This window comes from Trachypithecus francoisi, unplaced genomic scaffold (assembly GCF_009764315.1).
Source record: "Trachypithecus francoisi isolate TF-2019V2 unplaced genomic scaffold, Tfra_2.0 Lachesis_group5, whole genome shotgun sequence".
Lineage (NCBI taxonomy): Eukaryota > Metazoa > Chordata > Mammalia > Primates > Cercopithecidae > Trachypithecus > Trachypithecus francoisi.
The window spans coordinates 31,899,942-31,923,841 of NW_022681470.1; the positions used below are offsets into that span (position 1 = coordinate 31,899,942).

A 23,900-nucleotide genomic window follows, 5' to 3' on the forward strand; every position below is an offset into this window, starting at 1 on the left:
CCTAAGCCCTCCTTGAAATCCAGTCAGCATGGGTGTTTTACCCAGGTGTTTGACCCTGCCCCCAACAAGATCATAGACCTATGCTGTCCAGGACGGCAGCCACTAGCCACGTGTGGCTGCTGAGCACTTGAGTTGTGGCTGGCATGGCCAAGCGCAGTTGCCCATGCCTATAATCCCAGTACTTTGGGAGGCTGAGGCAGGTGGATCGCTTGAGGCCAGGAGTTCAAGACCAGCCTGGCCAGTATGGTGAAATAAAATAAAATAAATCTCTACTAAAATAAAAAAAAAATTAGCTAGACATGGTGTCACATGCCTGTCATCCCAGCTACTCAGGTAGCTGAGACATGAGAATTGCTTGAACTCAGGAGGTGGAAGTTGCAGTGGGAGCTGAGATCATACCACTGTATTCCAGCCTGGGTGACAGAGCAAGACTCCATCTCAGGAAAAAAAAAAAATATGGCAGACGTAGCTGAGCTAGTGTACCTTTATTTCATTTCAATGAATTTAAATAGTCACATGTGGCTAGTGGTACCATATTGAACCATATTGGACAGTGTACACACACATACACACACATGTTTTGCCCTAGTGGCTACTATAGAGGTTTTTGATCCCTTCCTTCCCAACACTGGATTTAACTCAAAGATCCATTTTTCCTTAGGTTTTTGCTATTTCCCCCCTTTTCCTTTAAGAAGCCATTGATGGACCTCATTGACGGAAAGTTCTCTAAGTGTTGCCAAGGAACATCAGTGTATTTTTCCTGTAGCTGGCACCTCTGAGGGAGTCTGGTCTCCAAGGCCATCTGTTTTGCAAGCAAGGGTGAGACAGCCACATTCCTGGTCCTCAGACCTATGACTCTACCATGGTGAAGGCAGTGACCAGGGAGGGCTAGGACATTTATGTCACAGAGTCCCTGCATCGATCATTTCTGAGTGATGTCTGAGTGGGGTTAACACCTAATGTTGAGAAAGTAACCGTCTGACTCCATCAAGACTTTTCATTTTCAAAGTATTTTATTTAAATAAATTTTTCTTTTGTGTGTGTTTGAATTTTACAGAAAAAAAAATACTGACAAATACTATACAGCTTGGACCATTTATATTTTTCTTGGAAAGTTGACTGCCATTTTCCTACCTTTCTCCCTCTCTGCTCCCCCTGAGAAATAAAAACATGGAATCCATTGAGCAATGGGGAAAGGCCTCCTCTGGCCGCCGGCTGGAGAAGTCCAGGCCTAGGGGATCTCTTTCTCGAGCCTGTGCTGGTCTAGGAAGCCTCTTCTTTAGGAACCATTTTTTTGTCCCCCGTGAACTTAACCTTCCCAGATGAGTCAAGCAGCCTCTGGTTCTGAGGTCCCGTGGGTTGCCAGTGGCAGTTCAGGGACAGAGGCTGGAAGGAGTGAAAATGGAGAGGAATAAAGGGCTGGGGCTGGCCTGGTGCAGGCAGAAGAGGGAATCAGAGAAGCATAAAACATGGAGAAAAAGATGAGAAGGAAGTGGAAAGAAGAGAGTGGACACCAACAAATGGCCTTAGGCTCCTTTCATGCACCTGTTTATTTAACAAAACTTTTAAGGCCGATCCTGCGCTGGGACTCCTCTAGTTACACCACGAAATGTCGTCAGGGGAGGCTGTGGTGAGGAAAAGAGAGGCCCCATTCTGGGTTTGGCTCTTCTGAGTCATAGGCTGTGGAAGTGACTGAGAAGTGAGGTCCTGGGTGTTTCATGCCTGGGGTGACAGCAAGTCCATTGGATTAGAAGATAGCAGGGACACTGTGCCTGGAGATAGAGGCCTTGTCATGGCAATGACAACTGACTGCTGTCTTAATTCAAAGGAGCAAGCAGTTGCCATGGAAACCATGTTACTTGTATGGTCCCGGATCCTGGTGATCCGCCCTCCTAGATCATATCTGACACCATGTCTCAGCTGTCAGCCTCCAGGTCTCCCCAGCCATCCATTTTAGGGGGACTGAGAGGTGGAGACAGGAAGGGCAGCTTGTCCTGGTGAGCAGTGGGAGATGTGGGGAGACATCTCCCACATCCCTGGGTTTGGTGCAGGCAGATGGCAAGTCATTCTGTTATGTGAAGGGCACAGCCAGAGGCTCCATGAAAACCTCTCTATATGACAAGGGGATAGAGAACCAGAGTGCTTCTTTCTGTGGTCAAAGGGTTTGATGAGTGGGAGGTCTGAGCGCTCAGGCAGTTTACAGCCATATACGGTGAGAGGGCAAATGCGACTGGCTGTAAAATATATGCAGGTTTGAATGATGATTCACAGGGTCATCTGTTAGAAAACCCTGGTGCAAGGGTCACCACTAAATGCCCACCCTCCACGGGCCTAAAGTACACCTGGAGGGCAGGTGAGTACCAGGCAGCCCAAGTGAGCAAATAGAATATATCTTTCCTTTAATGCAATCTTATGGAATTTAGTTTTTTGCTACTATAAATATCATAGTGTAGCTACATTATTAATTAGATAGCAATTTTGCCACTGTGTAGAATAGCTTCCTTGGGAAAATACTTCAAGAGAGCTTCCCAGCATATTTGCAAATAAACTTCTAGAGCACAACTTGCTCCCAAGGAGTGAATTGTCCATCTTTGCAATACAGTCACAATACAATCAAAATACCAACCAGTTCATCCTATAAGCGGATTAACTCTGCTTCCCAGCCTCTCTCTGGTGGGCAAAGCCCTCCTCAGCTCACTGTGGATCTAATTTACATGTCCTCACATACCTCAGGGCACACGTGTCACCTACATGTACCCTCCTGCAGCATTAAACACCCAATTTCATTCATTGCAGCAATTAGTGGGCTCACTTAGAAGAGAAGATCACTTGGGGAGAATTGGTGAGGTATTACAAGCTTACCCTTAACAACATCACATATCCAACAGTAACCACAGACAGTTATAAGTACCTACTGTGTGCAAGGCACTTGCCTGAGCTTCAAGATAAATATAAATAAACCTCTTTATAGCTTCATCCTACTTTCATTTAAACTCCATTACCTCCGCATCCCACCTGTGCCATACCATGCACGCATTACAACCTTATGACATCACTTCCAGTGTTGCCTTCTGTGAGACTGTCCTGATGATTGTCTAGTTCCTTCCCTGCTGGAAACTTTGGTTATATAGGAGATACCTAGCTCAGGTGTAGCATCTCCTTACCCTTTCCATCTGTAAAACATACATTGCACAGGTACACAATTGCAGTCCACTGACATAAATGAGTGGGCTTCCATAGCTTTCTAGTAGTCACTACCAAGAGCTGTTTGTTCTTGCTTGGAGAAAGGCACTTTGCTGAGTGGTTTCGGGGGGTCATGCTTCAAAGAGAGGTCTTGGACCACATTAAACACCTCTCAGTGACAATGAGGACGGACCTTGTCATGAGTTACAAGAAAAGAGCTTTCAATGAATTTTGAACCATCACACTTTAAACATCTTGGCACAAGTGAGGGGTCAGAGGCACATAAACTTGGTGTGTCTGTATCAAGACATACAGGGGTGGGGACTGTAGCAGGTTGCTGGAATGTCCAATTATGAGTACTTCCAGTAAAAGTTTATGTGTAGAGACAGAAATAGGAAAGCATGCATATCTAACCTGAGTGGTTTATGGAATAGATGGTGTATGGGGGCCTTGCTGGTTATGAATTTATATACATGTGTCTGAATCTGGCAAGGCTTTCCCGTGAGACATTTTTGTGATTATAGATAATGTACTTCCCTGAACAAAGTACATAGCCAATGACCATTTGATGAGCAGAATATACTTGCCCATGTACCTGTTGCCTGAATTTGTGTGTGTGTGTGTTATGTGCATGTGCACACACTTGGAAACCATATCAAGATGTATGGATAAATGTTCTTTGTGCTTTTGCATATGGGGTATGCCAGAGACAGGTGGGAGGCATGCCTGGGTCTGCAGTAAGGAGCACTGCTATTGGACACATAGCTGCCAAGACAGTATCCAAGAAGTTTGTCCACGTGGTCCCTGGGACTGCCCTCCACTGGGACACTTAGTCTGAGGTTTGTTCCTTGGTTGAGTAGTTGCTCTGTGGACAAAGTGCATCATTTCAGGGGCTCCTGAAATGTCTGTGTGTGGTCAGAAGGAGGCTTAGCCCCAGAAAGGAAACACCTCTGCTTCCTGCCTAACTAAACAGGCAGTGATGGTCTCTTCTCCATCTGGAGAAGCTTGGGTTGAGCAGAGATCCAGAGGTCTTCTTCATCCTTCTTCTTCTTCTTCTTTTTCTTCTTGTTCTTCTCTGGCTGCTGGCCCCTCTTGCCTGGTGGGCTCCAGCAGCAATGGCAACACATGAAGAGGAGTGTGATGATCACCAAGAGTGGCAGGCCCAGGAGGACTCCCAGGCAGATGGTGTTGTAGATGCCTTCTTGGTGTTTGGTCAAGATGGTGTCCCAGACAGAGCTGAAGAAGGCACTGATTCTCTCCATGGTGCTTGGCTAGATTAGGGCCAGAGAACCCTCTCGGCTTACTAGCAGGTCCTGGGCTCAAAAGGATGCAACCTTGACCACTTGTAATTTATTCCTCTTCCAGCTTTGGGTTTGGGCATGCCACTGACAGCACCTGAAGGATTAAAACAGACAACTGAAGAGAAATGCAGAGAGACTGGCCTACAATTTTAATAGTTTCATAGATTTTAGGCTTAGGAAAGGAGAAGGAATTGAAGATTTCCAGGGTTCAGTAAACTTGTATTGAGACTCAATAAACAAGATAAATGCATGCATGTAATCAATAAGCATCAACTAATTCTTGCTATGTACACACATTATATTGGGCTTAGGATATAAAAATGAATAGTATATCAGGTCTGGCACGTAGGAAGTTCTCAGCAGTTGTTGAATAAATGAATCAATGTGTGTGTTCAGTGTTCTGATGTGGGGTTGCTTCCCTGAACCCTTCTGCAACAGCAGTTCTCAATCTTTTTTCCACTGCAGCTCAACTGACAGATGTTGAACACACACTCCCCATGGGACAGATCTGTATGTAACCTGTTATTAACATCACTTGCCATTTTCAAAGCTTATTGAAGCTTAAGCATGAGGTGAGATGTCTATGTCTTGCTGTTTGTAGTAGGGGACTTGGGTCTCCTCTGGTCTAAGAGGTCATCACTCCTCATCCTGCCCCATGCCTGCTTTCTTTGCTGTCCCCTCATGATCTCTTCCCTGCTCCATGTCTCCTCCCCTCCTTACATCCCATTCCTGTGCCTGAAAAGTCCTCTCCTTCCAAGGCTGAGAGAACCAGAGGTGACCGTTTGCTGCCTTTCCACTTTCTACCTTCCTCTCCCTCATTACCCTTGTCTCTGTTTTCTATTCCTCGACCAAATACTACAAAGTCTCCTGCTCTCTTTCTTCTCCATGGGAAAGGAGTCCTTGCAGGCTGCTTAGTGATGGTACTTAGAAACCAGGGTGAGGTTCCTGGGTGCCTCCCTGCTCCTGTTCTGAACTCAGCATATAGCTGGGGCCATTCTCCTGGTTGCTTGTACAGAGCTGCCCCTCTTCCCTGGTCACCCCTCCACATATATCTTAAAGCTCAGCTCTCAAGCATAAGGTCTTAGAGGCTGCCTTCAGTTCTGGAATTACAGGTTCTTATGTGCAAATAAGACTTCAAGGACAGGCATGATTCAAGGAAATTTAAGAGGCCTGTTGGTGTAAGACATTCCCCAGGACCCAAATATTAAGGAGTGGTTGATTTTCAGGATGGACACTCTAGAGATCATCCCAACCAACTCTTTCACTTAAGTATGAAGAATCTGAGGCCCAGAGCAGTGAGGTGACATGTCTGAGGCCACGGAGACCCACCCAGGCCAGACAGGCCCACCCAGACCCACCCAGACCTCGACAATGGGTTCAGCACTCTCCCCAGGCTGCCAGGCAAGCAGAGGAACTAAGGATGATAATGATGTCACTTTATACTTGCATTTCACTTGATACTTTTCTAATCATTTTCATTTGCATTTAATCTTCTGTGTGAGAAACAGGATGGTGCCGTGCCTAGGGATGGGAACACTGGGGACCTGGGCCTGGAATTCAAGATCAGCTCAGGCTTTGTTGCATACATGTGCAGCCTTCCTGGGTGATGTTTTCTACCTGATGCCCCAGCAATTGTCCTCAGAGTTCTAATTCCTTGGACAGCATGCTCTATCAATGTCTCATGATCCCAGTGCCCATGTGCCCATCCAAGCCCCAGCTGACCTCAGTCCTGGTCTGCTGGCATGTAATCCCACCCTCTCATGGCATTATTTACATAGTTTTTATAAGTGTAGAAATTGGCACCTACTACTGAGCCATTTGGTCCATGGAGCCTGAAGAAATGCTATAGGATGACAATAATAACTTTAGCCAACTTTTAGTTAGCACTAATTATATACCAGGCACTGTTTTAGGCACTCTATTAACTCATTCATCTTCATGACACCCTTATGAAGTAGGTACTGTGATTCCCCCATCCTGCAGCTGAAGAGATGGAGGTCCAGGCCACACAGTGAGTGAGTGCCAGAGCCGGTCTCCCTCATTCTGGAGAGTTTGGCTCCAGATCCCCAAGGAGTGAGCTGTTCACAGGCGTTGCTCTGTGGCCTTCTATTCCTTTGTGTGGAATTAACCCATTTTTGGCAAGCAGCCCGGGATTTACAGAATCTTACAATATTTGGCTATTCCCCAGATTGACTTAAATGCTTATCCCAGTCTATTATAGGAAAGACTGCAAAAAGATTTATTTCTCATTGTTAATTATTTCCCAAATGCATGAAGTCCTGCCCAAGTGCAGGTTTATAGAAAGCATATGGCTGCCCGAACTTAAACTCAACATGCAACAAAGAAAAGTATACTGAGGAGTCATGTCCTCTCGTCCAAGGCTCTGCTCAAGCCCCTCTGAGGCCTGGGAACAGCCCATGCCATGGATCTGCCCACACACCATCAAGCTGCCAGGTTCTCTGTAGAGAAAAGCAGCCCTTAGCATGCTTCTAAGCCCTGGTGACACTATCTCAGGCCACTCATCTCTCTTCTGGATTTTCCTTCTCCCTTTGCCATGACCTTTGCTTTTACCCCAGTCTTGGGTGGGTTTTTGACCCTGTCTGTTGGGATCTTTCTGCTCTGTTGTGGAAAGGCTTTGGGTGCTTTTCTCTAATTTGATCCTACTCACAGCTTTCCTGATTCACGTTAGCACCACCACCACAAATGTTCACCAACTGTTCTGTGCCAGGGGTCGTGCTGTTCCTGCAGGGAGCAGACAGGTATCAGGGGCCCCTCTGCGTTCAGCCAGTGAGGAAGGAGGGCAAGCCCATGGAGAACATCAGGACAGTTTTCATGAAGGTGGAGCCACTTGGGGAAGACCTTAAAGATGCGTAGTATTTTGACAGAAAAATATAAGTGAAAAAGATGTTCAAACATTCCAGGCAGAGAAACTTCTAGAACATGAGCAGGAGAACAGGGTGTCTTCTGGTGAGCCTGGAGCTCAGAGTGGGGGAAGAGAGGATGAGAAGGGAGAAGAGAGGAGGTAGGCATGACCAGGGTAGAGAGGCCGTCATAGAGTTTGCGCTTATTTGGGGGTTTTATAACAGGAGAATGTTGTGATCAGAGCTGCCTTTCAAGAAAAGATAACAAGATCTGAAGAACTCTGCAAAATGTGTTAAGAAGGTTCTTTAAAACTCCTTATCCGTTTATCAAACACTCACTGAGCACCTAATATGTTGCATGCACTGTTGGGTGTTGAGGATTCAATAGTGAATGACAAAGATATGGTTTCGGACATCGGGGAGCCTCGACCATTCCAGGGGAGTTATTACTATTGATAGATCAAGTCAGAAAAGCCAAGTATAATAAGAAAATTCCAAACTAGATTGCTTAGTTGGCTGAAGTAGAAGCATGTATTTGAATTATATGTTTATCTAAATGTCTCGGGCCCTCCCACCCCTCCCAACTTTTGCCTTAAACTCATCCATCCCTTGGCACCTAAAATGGCCTTTGAATAAATAGATTTCTTTTCAAGCTAACACTAAGTCAATAATTCACTTCTGGATTCCTAAGGGACTTATTTGAGGCTGCTCTCCATACAGCCAAAGAGTATTCATTAACATTTGGGAAGCCAGTCTGGGGAAAATTCGATTAAAAGGTATTCTTTATATTTTTTAATCTAAGAATTCTTTTCTAGGCACCCCCTAGGTTACTTGCTGAGCTCTGCTAATCTATAGCGTTTCATTAGTATTTATGAGTCTTGCATTATTAGCATTTCCAGAAAACAATCAAATATCTCCTCAGTGGCATGAATTAAAAGTGAGAACTTCCATGGAATGCAAAAGAAGACACACTTCGGCCCCTGGAAGTACACTCTAGCCTTTTGTTGGCTTTTGAATAGCACTGACACTGTTTGAAAAGTAATTCATCTGTTTTTGTAAGACCAACAATAGGTGCCAACCAACCTCATCTGTCTGATTGTGACTGTGGGGGTGGGTGAGAGGAGAGAGAAGAGGGGAAAAGTTACTTTCAATTTCTTTGAAACCAAATATTATTTACCTCTATATCCTCTGTCACAAGCTTCTATCCACCCACGTATGAGGTGTCAATGGGAAACAGTGATCCCAGAGCCAGAAAGTCTGGTTTTGTGCCTTGGGTCAACCTGCAAGACCTCGGCGAGTTACCAGACCTCAGCTACAAAATGAAGCTAATGAGCTTCCCTTGTAATGAGACATTGTGGGGATCAAAAGGGTTCAATATATTTAATGCATTCTGTAAACTGTAAAATATTTAAACAAATATAATCCATAAAAAGTGAGTTATCCTGAAATAATAATGGACTAATTCTAGCGCAGGGCTTTTCTTCCTCCTTCCTCACCTCCAAGTCAATCCCTATTGCCAAAGAATCATGGGCCCCCACATCACTGAAATGAAAAGGTCTTCACAAGTAATCTCCCTGATATGGCTGGTCTGTAGGTCTGCGGCTGTTGCTCTAGACTCTGGCATCCAGAAATAGGATGGAGAGCGGTCGCTTGGGGAATATTTGAAGGCGCCTGGAGGATTGCTGAGTTCATAGGTGAGGTGGAGGAGAACAGTTGGCCATCTACAGGCCCCAGCCTCCCTCCCAGGCTTTGGGACCCTTGGAAGTGTGACAGGGGTGGGTCATTCCACAGGGAGGTCTGCTTCAATCTCTGAGAGCCAAAAGCTACTGCAGGCTATGTTCAGGGCTGGCCCTGACACTACTGTTCTTTCCCGTGCTCTCCAAGAAGGGAGCAGGACATTCTATTCTGCATCAGCCTCTCACTGTTCTTGTTTGTTAGACAAAATAATACATGTAAAGCTCTAGAACAGTGTCTGTGAGACAGTAAATACTTTCTGGAAAGGTTAATAGTAAGGATCACATTGGCACCCAATTAGAATCCCTGAGACCAACTCCAGAGTGACCTCCAAATGGTACAAATTGTCACCCTTCTTGTAGGGGGAGGTGGGAGGTTCAGTTCTCTATGAGAACCTTAAGAGGCCTCTCTTCTGCGGCTGCTGACTCCTGGATTTGTGTGGGGGGCCATTTTATAACTGACAGTTGGGAGCAAAGACCTCCCCTTGGGCCTTTGCTCAAACGGCTCCATTGAGCTTTCTGCCTTGGGTTGTGCTGATCACTGTGCTTGCTTTAGCTCCTCTGCCCAGGATCCCAGGTGACAGCAGGATGGACTGTTGGCTACGAAGAGTCATTTAAGCAGTTAAAAATACAGATTCCTGCATCCTGCTCCTGGAGACCCTGATTCAGTTGGGTCTAGGATGGGCCCAGGAATTTATGTTTGTAGCAAGCAGCCCGAGTGTTTCTGGACAACTGGCAGGTTTGAGACCCATTGCATAAGCAAGTTGAGCAGCCGATCTTCATTTATGAGCACAGGAGCCATGTGCTAAATGAGGGAATGAATCATGGGTGAGGAGAGGGGGGAAGAAGTTTACCTCCACACACAGCAGCACAATGGCCAGCTTGGGGAGCCTCCTTCCACGTTACTTCTTCTTCTGTGTTGTCAGGGGATCTCAGCCAGAACTGCTTTTCTGGAGGTCACGTTCAACGTAGTAAACAATCGCTGAACACGAGCCCTGTGCATTCAGATCCTGATCACTGCCCAGTCTAGCAAGGGGGAGAAACAAAAATAGAAGTATAGTGTGATGAGTTCTGTGGTCAAGTTCTGTGTAGGGGGGACATGGGAGCAGCATGGCAGAAGCAGCCAGCAGTCCTGCCTGGGGAGGGTTGAGGGAAGGTGATGAAAAGAAATGACCATCAGGATGGGTGTCTGAGCAGGCATCACGCAGTGTCTAATTACTGAGCACCTACTCCAGCTGGGAACTGTGTATCCCGAACAAGCAAACCAGATCCCTGTCCTTTCTGTGCTCCAAGTCTAGTGTGGGAACCAAACCAAACATTCATCAAAGAACCATACAGGCAGGTGTGAAAGTGTAATCATGGTGAGTGCCATGAATGAGACCCCATGATGCTACGAAAGGGGTAACAGGGAGGTTAGGAAGGCTCTGATGAGGGATGACTGAGCTAAGATCTGAATGACAAAAACAGCAAACACACGGCTAGGGTGTCTGAAAAATCTTGAAACACAAAATAAACTTATTTTAAAGCATTTCCAAGTAATATGCTTGATAGGCTTTTCTTCAATCCTCCAGTACCTTTTCAGGTGAAGTTCTCTACATTTAAAGAAATGAGTTCAATTGTTAATACACCGTAAAGTGTACCCCCAAAGTCTAGAAACATAGGCAAATAATATGTGTATTGTGCTTTTTATTAGATGAACAGATTAGACCTATTGCTGTCCCTGAAAAGGACCCGAAGGGACAGTGTAGCTGACAGCAGCAGTAGTGGGGTGAGCATGGATGGCAGGGCCCATGAATGGCAGCCCCGCACCACAGGACCTTGTAAGCCACGTGGAGGGCTAGAGTTTGCTGTGAGAGCCACAGGGTTTAAAGCAAGGAGGGGACATAATTGACGTGTATTTAATAAAGAACACTCTCTCTGAGGTGTGAGAGGACAGATGGGAGAGGGTGTAGGGGGAGGAAATGATCACAGTTGTCCAGGGAAAGTGACCGCTGGGCCGAGGGTGATGGTGGCCGGAAAGGGTGGGATGATGGTGTAGCTCAGGTGTTTTCCAGCAGATGTGGGTGGGAGAACTCTCAGGCAGAGGGACACGAGAGGAGGTGTCCCTGGGTGTGCCCAACTTTCCTTCTTCTAACCCTAGTCTCCTATGAGGGCTCTGAGTCTGGACTGTATATGGATATTCTTTTTTTTTTTTCTTTCCAAAACAGGAAAACCATCAGTCTCTACCTGACTCCTCACCATCTTTCCTGGGAGTTTAAAACATCTTATTCAACCCCAGGCCTCTCCACCCTGCCTGTTCAAACCTTGCCCCAGCCCTCAAACCATACTGCCTTGCAAAATTCCTGTGGTTACGATAATATCACACACTTCAGAAACCAAGGATCTCTGGCAGCGAGGGCACAAAGTGGAACCTCAGTCAGTAGTTATTAACTCAGCTGTTCTGGATATATATTTGCTTGATGGTTCTCACCTTGCTAACCTGGCATGCTCAGGTGCCCTCTAATAGATGTAAGTACTGTTTTGTACAAAAATGGTCTGATCACAGTAAATGATCTGCTTGTAGAACATTACATTTACTACTTAGACCCAGCTCTAAGCCTTCTGAAACAGGTATCTACATTTTCCCCAATTTAATGAATTGCTTCAAATAACTAGTCCTAATACAAAGTCGGAAGCTCTTTTTTCCCATCAGAGTATATATGATGCGTAACTAGATATTGAGTATTAAAGGAAAATAGATAGAATTTTCCCTCAGAATTGATGTTACAACTATGGTTGCAATTTTGAACAAAAGCACAAATAGAGCATCAATAGAAAAATGATTAAGGCACTATGGTTATTTAATAAAATGATGCTTTACTGTGTAAACATTCTGGATTAGAAGACTCCTGAAATGGGCCATCTGGTTGATTACTTTACTTTACTGATGGGAAATCTGGGACCAAAGAGACTGCATCTTGCGGGAGATTACCCAGCTAGTGGCTAGTAGAGCCAGGGCCAGAACGAATGTCTTCTGAGGCCCAGGTTACCTTCCTGCCAGTTCTCTTCTACAAACATCCTTAAAAATAAGCGTTGACACAGTGCTTTGCAAGATGCCCACCATATTCTCTTTCTGAGCACAAGTGTGACCATACTTCTCAGCCCCTTACATCTCTGTGGGGCCATGTGACTGAGTTCCAGCCAAGGAAACATGGCTCCCGAAATCTTCTCGTGGGACCTCCCTGTTCTCTCTCTGCTTGCTCATTGGCTGGCCAGATGCAGAGCATCCAGGGGAGGACTCCAAGAGCCCTGGGGATGGCAGAGATGGGAGGTGTTCCTGAATGACTGTGTGGAGCAGAGCACCCCTGCTGACCACAGTGAAAAATGAAACAGGTTAGAATAAACTTTTGTTGGGTGAAGCCACTGAGATTTGGGGATTTTCTGCTATAGCAGTTAGCCTATCCTGCCTAATACAAGTGACAAAAAAGCTAATGTTGGTAATGATTAATTACCATTGCATATATAATCCCTAGAATGATTTGCCTATAACAAATGTGCAATGTGTTCAACAAGTCTTCTATAGGGCAGCTTTGGCCCAAGAGGGGTTTACCTTAGTGCTTTTGAGCAGTGGTTCGGGGACCAGATATCCTGGGTCCGAATTCTGGCTCTCCCACTCACTAGCTGTATCACATTGGGCAAGTTAACCTCTCTCTCTGGGGTTCTGTTTTCTCATTTGTAGAATGGCATTGACAATAATAGGATGTTGTGAGAATGAAACGAGTCAGTAGAAGTAGAGTGCCTCAGAGCCTTGCCTGGCAATAAAAGTTAGTGCTGATTGTTTGATCCCAAACAAATAGGCTGGCCAAAGTAAACATCCCTTGACTCCTTAGCTAATGATGGTTTTGTTTGTCTTTTTCAAATGTGAGATAGTTCTGGAGTCATGACTTTGATTATGTAGGTCTCCTTTATAAGATATTTTCTCTTTTCTCTAGTTTTCCTGCGGTAGACTAAATGAGTTCATTCGTCATTCTCTTTCAAGGCGACCATTTCAGAATGAAAATATGGATAAGCATCACTCAGGAGCTGAATTATGAGGGTTTAGATACAGTTCCTTCCCCTCTCTGCAGGGCTCTCCCAAGATTGTGTGGAGTAGGACACAGAAGCCTCCTTCCTTACCCCACACCAAACTGCACTTTTGTCTTTTCCTACTTGCCCTTCTTTCCTTCCCCCAATGTACTTAATGAGCTCCTAGGATGGGTCAGTCCTTGTCCTGGTACCGTGGGTATAGTCATGCATAAGACAGACATTTTGCTTGTGCACTTCTTATTATCTCTCTTCTCCAGGTAGAAAGTATACATGTTAGTGCAATAAAGGAAATAATTGGAGTGGCCTCTGCAGAGGTGACTCTGAACTGAGATCTCAGGGTGCCGAGGACCAAGTGTCCATAGCACTAAGGGCAGGACCTTGGGTAGCAGGAACATTAAGGGTGAGGGCTCTGAAGTGGGAAAGAGCATGGCACATCCGTGAGAGAGGGCAGCCAGTGCGGCGGAACCATGGTGAGCATCGTAAGTAAAGCAGGGCTTCAGTGAGGGGGACTTGGGCCCTGTGGGTATGGAAAGGCACAGAAAGGTGCCTTCCGCTTTATCCCCATTGTTACCTCATTTGTCCAGGCCTTCAAATGACCTCTAGTTTTTCCTTCTTTCAATTCGCCTTTCTAAAATCTGGATGTAAGGTGCACTCCCTGCGCACCCCTCGCTTGGCTGCTCACCACTTGTATGATAATCACACCTCCTTAGCAAGGAAGACTCGCTGATGATCCGACTCTCCTATTACCCCAGCCTCTCCTTCCTCCACCACCCCCACCACCCTAGCTGTTTATCACATCATAGGTGCTAATCAACATGGGACAAATAAATGAATTCCTTCAACACTTGGACTAAGCTTCTCTCCTGGGCTTTACTTCCCCACCACTATCTCATCGGCTGGTCCTACCTGCTCTCTCTCTGTGTCCTGACTCCATTCACTTCTCACCATTTCCATGGTGAGGCCATTACTACCTCTCACCTGGGTTACTGCAGCAGCTTCTAACCAATCTCTCTGGTTCTGCTCCTCCCTCCCTGTGGCCTGTTCTCCCCACTAGAGCCAGATCATATCACCCCCAGGCCCTGTTCACGCCTCATGGCTTCCTGTCTCTAGAAGGATGACATCTAAACTCTTTCTCATGTCCCCAGGCCCTGCCATCATCTGGCCCCTGCCCCCTCTGGACCTCATCTGGTATTCTCTTCTCTCCCATTCACTGTGGGCCAGACGCACCTACTCCTGGACTGTCAGCTCGCTCAGGACCCTATTTGTCCCTTTGCCTGGTATGGTTTTCCTCAGATCTTGGTGTGATTGCTTCACAACAATTGTGTCAGCTCAAATACATTTTCATACAAATTTCCTCCCACGTTACCTCATCAGGAGCCCTTTTCTAATGGAGTATGGTAATCTAATGTCGCCCAACCCCCAGCCAACCCCATCTCACCATCCTGCCCTACTACCTTGGTGATAGTCCTCACTTTGAAATTTCTCTGTCACTTACAATGCTGCTGTCATGCTGGTTTCCACGTTTACTGCCTGTCTTCCTCCATTAGAATATTAGCTCCATGAGAGCAGGGCCCTGCCTGTCCTGTTGTGTTTGGATGCCCAGAGTCTGGCATGTAGCTGAATGAATGAATGAATGAATGAATGAGTAAAGTTTATTCAAGGGTTCCAAAAAAATAAGATCTTGAATAATCATCTGTCAGGCAAACCAGGTCACTGGGGAGAAAGAGTAGAAGCACCAAAGTGCATAGAAAAGTGACCATCAGTCACACTGTGCCTGGACTCTGATGATAATTACCCACCCGCAGATTGTGCTGTCCAGCCAGATCTTCCAGCCACAAAAACTCACTGGAGGGAGAAATAATGATCAAGAAAATCTCCTATCACTGAGAGCAATAGAAAGTGGGGGCAGGGGTGAGTGTTTTATCAGCTCCTAAATAATCACCTACCTTCCTTTTGCTCAGTTACAAAGAGCCCATTGTAGCTGGGACTTTCTGATAACAAGGGATTCTTTCCTAATTACTATACGCTCTATTTCAGGTTCAGCAGAAAAGAAAATTAAAAAGCTCCATTTCACTTTGGGTTCAAATGAGTCAATCTTTCAGTCAATCAAGTATTAATTAAGACATGCTAGGAAATACGGGGGAGGTAAAAGACATCCTCTCTTGTCTCCAGGATGATACCAGGGAAATAATTAGAGAATGATTTAAGAACAATGAAAGGAATTTTAAAAAGGCTTCATGTGGACTTTCTTTGATTTTCTATTATGGAAGGTCTGGAATCTCCAGTTCCTTTATACTTCTTTACTCTTTTCCCTTTCCTCTTTCCTTCCTTTTCTCTCTTTTCATCCCTAATTATCTTTCTCCAAAGGGTCCAGACTATATACTCTAAGAATAGTTAGTTCTCCTCATGTTACCCTTAGGATTAATCATGTGAAATTATGTCTGATTCCCTGAAAATTCCAGCTGTACTAAATGTGAGTAAATACAGTTTCTCCAGTCTGTTAGCAAGTCAACTTCCTCATATTTACCTCCTCAAGATCAAGGAAATTTCCTAAATTTTCTTCTCATATGCCAGATAACTTGTAGTCAAGAATTTTACCAGCCTGGGCAACATAGCAAGAACCTATCTCTACAAAAATTAAAATTAAAAAAATTAGCCAAGTGTGGTAGCACATGCCTATAGTTCCAGTTACTCAGGAGGCTGAGGCAGGAGGATCACTTGAGCCCGGGAGTTTGAGGTTACAGTGATTGCACCACTGCACTCCAGCCCAGGTGACAGAGTGAGACTTTGTCTCTAAAATAAAAAACAAACCAAAAAAAAAACCTGTCTCCACCACTAACATGGTGTAGGGTCTGGGGAACATTCACTTAAGTGTTTTTTCCATTTATTCTTCTGTAAACAAAGATATTACCATCTTTCTCAGAGGGCTAGGTGTTTTATTCACCGTGTTACATCATTTTACTCTCAGTATCTGGCACAGGGCCTGGTAGAAAGTGGACTGGCAGTAAGTACTCGCTGAATGGATGACTGAATTAATGCATTGCTGGGCAGAGTAAATGAGATAATGTGTGTGAAGCATGTTGTGTAAGTATATTTCACACAGTGGGTGCCTTAAAATTGCCTTGACAACTGCAAAACACTATATTTATTATTATACTATTCACATTGTGTGAAAGGTGAAAACATCCATTTGTGAAAGAATTATTTTGCTCTAATTAGAGTTTGATCAGCTTTTCACTGAATTGGCGTAGAGAATGAGTTAATCAGCCCCTAGTCAATCAGGGCAGCCACCTTTGCCTCTCCCCTGCTTTCCTGCTAACTTTATTTCCATTCACTCCCAGTTGCTTCTCCCTCTCTCAGCCCTCTTGACCTCCAGGATCGCACTTCTCAGGGAGCCTTGTGTTGCCCATCACTATCAATTTTCTCCTCTTCATTTCAGCTAGAATGCTCATTTGTTTTCTTTTGATAGTCCTCTTTTGACTTAAATACTTCAGGAGGCCAAAATCTCAAAACAGAGGGTTGGCAAAAGTCTTATCACCTTTCACAGGAACGGAAAATGATCTGTTGAATCAAAACGCCACCATTTGCTGAGTTCTTACTAAGTGTGCAATTCTGTGTGTGGAATCAAGGGTTTACAGACATGGTCTCATTCAACAACTCAAGAGGTAGGCTTTTCCTATGCCCATTCTACAGATGAGGAAACTGAGGCTGAGAGAGATTAAGTGATTCGCCCAAAGACATGGAACTACTCAAGCACAGAAAGAAGTTTGACTCTAGTCCTCTCTGAGTCCAAAGATCCTGCTGTAACCACCATTCTCAGAATGCTGAGGACTTTAATTTCTGGATCTTCTAAGATGATGGGGTGTTCATCCAACTATTCATCCATCAACATGTAAAAGCCTGCCACGTGCGTCACACCCTGTGGGTGCACTCTTGATTACGATGCCTTCTGTGACCTCAAGGAGCTCATGTTTTAATAGGACCAAACATGTTGAATAGAAGTGCAATACAACATCCCACATAACATGTACCACCCCATATATGCTGGAGCCCCAAGGCATGAAACTCCACTAAATAGGCGTAGCACTCACTGGCAGTCTGGGAGCTATATCCAACCCACAGGCACTTTTACTTTGTATTATTTTTCTGCTTCCTTTGGTTTCATACCAAATTCTCAATCTTCAGCTTGTCCTAAGATTTGGCCACATTAACCTCCCACATGGCCACAATCTGCTGGAGCTTTAAAAGGGCCTGTGTTCTCTCCATTCCCCGACCCCACACCCCAGTCCCCATCCTGCCTGCTTCACCCAGTCCTGTTCACCCACCTGGTCCTTGGAAGCATTTTAAGCTCACCTCCCCTGGATTTAACTCATTCAGGAGTAGGGACTATGGTACATGTTCTCTGTGCTGTCATCTGTGTAGAGAAGAGCCATGCAGGGGGCTTAAAAAATATAAATGAGGACAAAAGGCAAGCCTCACATAGCAGATTTAACCTCTGGTTTGATAGACTGATCCTGATCTGTGGTGAATCAGACAAATGATAAGGATGAGGGATATGTGCAAGAGGAATTAATGCATATCAAAACGCCCCTGGGCACAATACAAACAGTTGGCCCAAGGGTGCAATTAAGCGAGGAGTCAGAGGACCCTCTCCTAGTCCCAGTTCAGTTGTCCTCCAGGCCTTTGACCTTGGGCAAAATCAGTTAAGCTTTCCGAGCCCTTTCCTCATCTGAGAAATGAGGTTATCACTCAACCTGGATATCTCTCAAGATTATTGTGAAGAACAGACAAGACGTGGAAGAACACTGAGCAGGGAAAATTGCAATCTCCATGCAGGGCAGTGGTATTACAGGGGTATATATTAAAAGGCTGAATTAAAGTTCAAAATAGAAAACTGAACTTCTCTTACTGATGCAGTCCTCCACCCTCCTATCCCCTCTCTTCCCCCCAGTCTGTAGTTATTAGAAGCTACATTTCCAATGTGGAGAATTCATAGGGGAACTCTAATACCACTCACACTTCTGTTCGTCATCTGTATATGTATATATATATATATATATATATATATATACACACACACACACACACATACAAACATACATGATCTGACCACATCCTGGTATTAGTGCTAATAAAACGTGTAGCCATGGTTACAGTGAACTATCTTAGCTATACAGTTCTCATTTTCATTTTTCAAAATAGTTTGGTAAAGGATTTTGGAGCCAATGTTTATGGGTGTGGTAAAGTGTCTAGGTGAAGTTTTGTTTTTGGAGAGCCAGAAGCCGAGGCTCTGAGGTCATTTGTGAGTTAGGAGCGGTTTAGCGGGGCGTTGCCTTTTCTGTTCCACAAATAAAGGGAAACCTCTGCTTCTGGCCGACTCCAATAACTGATGCTTAAGTGTTCAAATGTCATATCCTCTTGGAAGGAAAAGGTGTTTTTTGAAAAAGCATGAGAACAACCAAACACTTGTGTCATTCAGGGTCTCCCACACAGGTGGTAATTAAAAGTTGCATAATTCTCTTTAATACTAGAGATGGGAACTTAAGAGTTCTGCAAACTTTGTGGCAATAACAGAATGACTGACATATTTCTTTTCGTTAGTGGTGGTGGGGGAGACATTTACAGGCTGGAATAGCTGAAAACTAATGGAGTGGCAAAAATACACAATTATGCAACTCAAAAGCGATACAGATATGGTTCTATTTTCCTTTCCATTTTGTCCCTTTGTTTAATGTTAACAAAATTTCTGGGCAATTAAAAGCCAAAAGCTACCTTACTGCAATATTAAGTCTTAAAATGCAAAGATCAAATCATAGAGGGAGTGAGCATAAATATTCTCATTACAAATAACTCACCTCTGTGGAATGTTCAGTGTGGTGGATTTCAGATTTGCCAGGCTTTGGGGTGCAGCTTCCGCCCCAGAGGGTGGGCTGTGCAGAGGAGTTCATCTGTCTGAGGATAAATCTTTATTTCCTCTCTGCAAGGGCTTAAATCTGCATTCCTAATGTTGCAGGGAGTGTTCTTTTTTAATGGTTTTGATAAATAATGGTTGATGAATGCAGAGAATATATATAAGTGAGCTAAAATACTTATTGAATACCCATCCAGTATCAGGTTAAGTAGCGTGCTTTTTTTTTTTTTTGCTTCAGCGCCTTCTTTCTTTGATATAGATGACATATGCTTAGTCTCATCACGTGCAGCTTTAGTTGCCTGCGTGCAGATATTTTGGTCCCTGAGAACAGCCATCACCTCTTCCCTGATGCCCTCAGCATGCCCAAACATTTTCCTCTCCATCCTTGAAATGCCCTTCCCAAAGGAGATGGCAGGTACTGCAAATTCTTGAATTGGGAGTATGTATGGAAGAAACTGCTTAAGCTGGGGATTGCAGGGGGGTGTCCCATATTCCCCCCTCTCGACACAGGGTTCCCTCAGCCTCATCCCCTCATTCCTTCCTGGCCACCACCTCTGCTCCATCCATGCCTGGAGACCTCAAGGCTTTGTGGGAGAACCTCTGGAAAGCACTTAAGGCCACTGGAAGTTGGTGGGGATGGTCGGAGAGGCCAGGGAACTCAGCCCTTGTCTCTGAGCTCTCCATGGTGTGGCCTCAGGGCTGAGCTATCTGCAGGCTGCCCACCAGACTTTAGGCTTTATCTCCCCTTAGCAGCCCAGACATGTTTTATCAGACCAACCCTCAAAGTATCAGGGTCTTGAATAAGTAACACGTTAGGTGGGAATGCTTTGATAGAGCAAGATATTCTGAATGTTAGACTCTACCCATGACAGTTAGAAGGCAGAAGATGCCCTAGGGATGGCAGTTGGCCTAGAGCAGCCAGAGAAGAAAGTGAATGTCCTTGTAGTGCCTCATAGGGGTAGGCAGTTATGCTTCTCAATGGAGAATCTGTGGGGCCTAGGCCCCCTGTTCTGGCTTTGACTTTTATCTGATTTTACTTATTCACATTCTCGTAACTTGCCCTAGGAGCCAAATTCTTGGCTCAAGGGTAGTTTGAGTGCACAGGAAGCTAATGGATTGAGGAATGAGAAGCAGTTATGACTCACTCAGTGTGTGTCCTTGGGAAGGTCACTCAGCTGCTTTGAGTCTCAGTTTCTTCATCTCCAAAATGGGGAAAAATCTAGACGAATACACAAGAAAATGATAGCATGTACTGCCCCTTTGGAGGGAAATTGGGGGCAGCCCTGGAAGGGAGACTGGCTTTTTCTCTCATTCCTTTGGTACCATTCCGAATGTCTGATCACATGCATACACTTTCTAAATTAAACCAACAACTGGAAGTGAGCACCTGCTCACAGGGTCCTTAGGTAAAAGCACATAGTGCATGTAATGCGTGTCTGGGCTGTTAGGAACTGTACAAATATTTAGAGTCATAATTGGTATTATTCCCAGCAGTTGCAGGGGTATGGCAAAAAAAAAAAAAAAAAAAAAAGTCACTCCTCAATTCCGCCAGGTAGTCAAAGTGGCCTGAAATTCTTGGGAAATTTGGTCCAATGTTGGGAGGTCTTCCCGCCTCCAACCCAGAATGGTTGGATGGAGACCACTCCTAAACCCCCTCCACAACCAGGCCAGCCCCTTCACCTACTTGTGTAGTGGAGCTGAGGCCGTTGCTGGGTAACTTGTATCCTCCATGTGTACAAATGACCCCAGATTTCCAAGGGCTAGTCAGCATGTCCACTCTGCTGAGCAAGTTCAGACAAGCACATTCCATCCACTGCCAGGAGGCAGGGGGCAGCACCTTCAGTGTGAGCAGAGGGAATGGTACCTACATTTGTGGCTGCCTTTTCCTTGGCCTCTGAGGCTGGGGAGAGCTTTGTATAAAATGTGTGTGAGTCTCCCTTAGGTTGTTTACTGAGTCCCTATAATAAAAATAATGCTGCAAGCATATTGTTCTTTATACATGAAGAGGCTAATAGCACTAATAACAACTGTTTGCATCAATAAAATATGCCATTTGAATGATGCTTCCTGTAGTTGCATGTGGATTTCATGGTCAAGAAGTATTAGTTAAGTATTTACTAGTTAACTGACATAGTGCTGGAGGGGGAAAAAGAACTGTACCAACTGGTTCTTATCCTAAAAGAGTTTCTTCATGAACCTTAGAGCACTGAAGTTCTGCTCTGCTTAGCCAAGTGGTAGGGCAAGTCACAGAGCTTCATGAGCCTCAGGCTCCTGGTCTCTAAGATGGGAAGACAATGATGATAACATCAATTGCCCTCACTATTCAGTGTGGTTGTGAAAGTCAAATGATAAGATATATGAGAGCTCTTTGTAAACTGAAAACGTCCTGCAAAGTTGAATTTTCAAAAATAATAGTAATTAAATACTAAACTAAATACCAGAAAGTGACAAAATGCAGATACCGTTAGAAAGGAGAGAGATCAATGCTGGCTTAAGTTTTATCAGAGCGGGGGACAGGGGGCGGGGGACATCATGGAGGAGAGGGAGGCTGTGCCAGCTCCTGGGCTGTATGATTACAGGGAGGGCTGGACATTCTGGTAGGGAAAAGGGTGAGTTGAGGTGAGCTACATAGGTTGGAAAAGCCAGAACAGAGGTACAGAGGCCAACAGGTACAGAGTTCGAGATGGGGATGGCAGCAAAGAAGCCTTCTAAGGAAGGGTGAGAACTGAGGCGGCACAGGCAAGCTTGGTGAGATCACAGGGGGCTTTGAAAGCCTAACATGGGGCTGGTGCAACAGCCTCAAGGAGGCCCTGAAAGTTGTGAGCAGAGGAGACTTAACAGCCTCACTGTTTCAGTGGCCACATTCTCTTACCTGATCTTGCTTGTGATGGAAAGTACACCCTACCAGAGCTCGGGATTATGCAGGATTAAGCTCCCAGTCATGGGCTCACTGGCAATCTCCCCTAACTAGTCAGGCAGAGTAATCACAGATACCACAATTAAAAAAAACTTCTATTAATAGCATCCGTTCTCCCTTAGACAAAAATCTAATTACAAACTGAAATGAAATATCACGAAACCAATCAGAAGGAAATGGCTATTTATCTCTTGATCCCTTGGGAATAGGGGGCGAGGGATTAAAAACGGGATGCAATCAGTTCTCCCTCCTTCAAACTGGCACCCAGATGGGCTTGGGTTTATTTATGATTGGTGAAAGTCCGATCAATATCCTACACTGATAACTTAGTTTAGTTTTTTGAAGGCTCCTGAAAACATTGCTTCCTTTAATCTACTGTAATTTGTAGAGGGGAGGGATCTCTTGCCCTATTTCACAGATGAATAGTCTTTTCACAGTAAAAGTTTGTTCCAAATTTGTTCAAAATTGTAAAGCTGGTTAGTGGCCAATGGCACACAGGGCTCTAGTTTTCCACTTCCCCAGTGAGATGCTTTCTGCACTAAAGTAACTCCTAAAATGCAACAACGAGGGCAGCAAGCAGTGGCAACCAATCCCCTTCACAGTTTACAAAGCCTCCCATTTCTCAAACTCTGTGAGATATGGGGTTCCCCTTGAGCTTTGGACCCTTATGCAACCGTAGCTGTCTCTCACCCCACCCCCATCCACTGCCCCCTACCCCATCTCCTGGCCTCTATTCAACATTGTTTCCCTGGGGAAACCTTCCTTGACCTCATTACAGGTCAGAGCCCCTGCTCTGTGCCCTTCGCCATATCTATATTGTCGCTACCACCCATAATCTGTGGTAGGATAATTGTTTAATCATTGTTCTTCCTTTCTAGATGGAATCTATTCCCATCATGGCATCCTCTGCATCTGGGACATATTTTGCCCTTGGGAAATATGTGCTGCATTAACAAATGAACATGTTTATAGATGAAGAAGCTCTGAGGTTCACTGAAATTAAATGACTCGTCTAAGGTCTCATACCTAAGAAAAGATCATGTGCCAATTCCTCTACCTCTAAATAGCCAGTTTTCCTTCTGCTCTGCCACACTAGTTTCTAGGTTCACACAGATCATGCTGGTCAGTTAGAAGGAGATACCCAGGAAAATAAAGTCTGCCAGTTGAAATGTCAATATTTTGGGTTTGGAGCGCTCTTTCAGCCTGGGCAGTATGCTCAAATACCAGGTATTCTTGGGTGCTCCTGAGTCTCAGATCTCTTTCGGAGACTGGCTACTTTTTAATCTCCAGTGAGGCTGTCAGGACTAAGAAACAGATGAGAGCAGCTGAGGCTCGACTTCCAAGGAACATTGGTCTCAAATGGACATCAAGCTTTGTTTTCTTGGGGTGCCATGTTGAATATCAAGATTACATCACTTGGAAGTGAGACTACCCCCATGTTGTTAGAAGGCCCTGACTGGCTGTGTTTCTGACTTCTTGGTGTTCTTAATTTTTTACTTTCTAAAAAGATACAGGGTCTCACTCTGTTACCCAGGCTAGTGTGCAGTGGCACGATCACTGTAACTTTGAATTCCTGGGCTCAGGCAATCCTCCTGCCTCAGCCTCCCAAGTAGCTGGGACTACAGGCATGCACCACCACACCTGGCTAATGTATTATTATTATTATTATTATTATTTTGGTAGAGACAGGGTCTTCCTATGTTGCCCAGGCTGGTCTTGAACTCCTGGCCTCAAGTTATCCTCCTGCTTCAGCCTCCCAAAGTGCTGGGAGTACAGGCGTGAGACACTGTGCTTGGCCTCTGTGTGTTCTTCAATTGATATGATTTCATTTGGTAATTTCTGGCTGCAAAGTCAACTGAGTAGAGTATGTGTGTACGTAGGGGGGCTCACTACCTCCCTGTTATTACTGTAAAAAGACCTCCCTGCTTT

General features: G+C 44.9%; 1 protein-coding gene across 7 annotated transcripts in view; it reads right to left on the bottom strand.

Annotated features, from left to right (window-relative positions):
• Positions 1-994: 994 nt before the first annotated feature.
• KIAA0040 (KIAA0040 ortholog) overlaps positions 995-23,900 on the bottom strand; it is a 34,660-nt gene continuing 11,754 nt past the window's right edge. For 2 of the 7 annotated variants that reach the window (XM_033199017.1, XM_033199014.1), the window contains exons 2-4: positions 20,200-20,273; positions 9,933-10,104; positions 995-4,578 (exon numbers count right to left, since the gene is read on the bottom strand). In XM_033199017.1, coding sequence (XP_033054908.1) covers positions 4,149-4,445 — 297 coding nt within the window. In that variant the 5' untranslated portion in view covers positions 4,446-4,578; positions 9,933-10,104; positions 20,200-20,273 and the 3' untranslated portion in view covers positions 995-4,148. Of the gene's footprint in view, positions 4,579-9,932; positions 10,105-19,271; positions 19,482-20,199; positions 20,274-23,900 lie in introns of those variants that run through there. The other 5 variants (XM_033199018.1, XM_033199016.1, XM_033199020.1 and 2 more) reach the window with 3 other exon arrangements.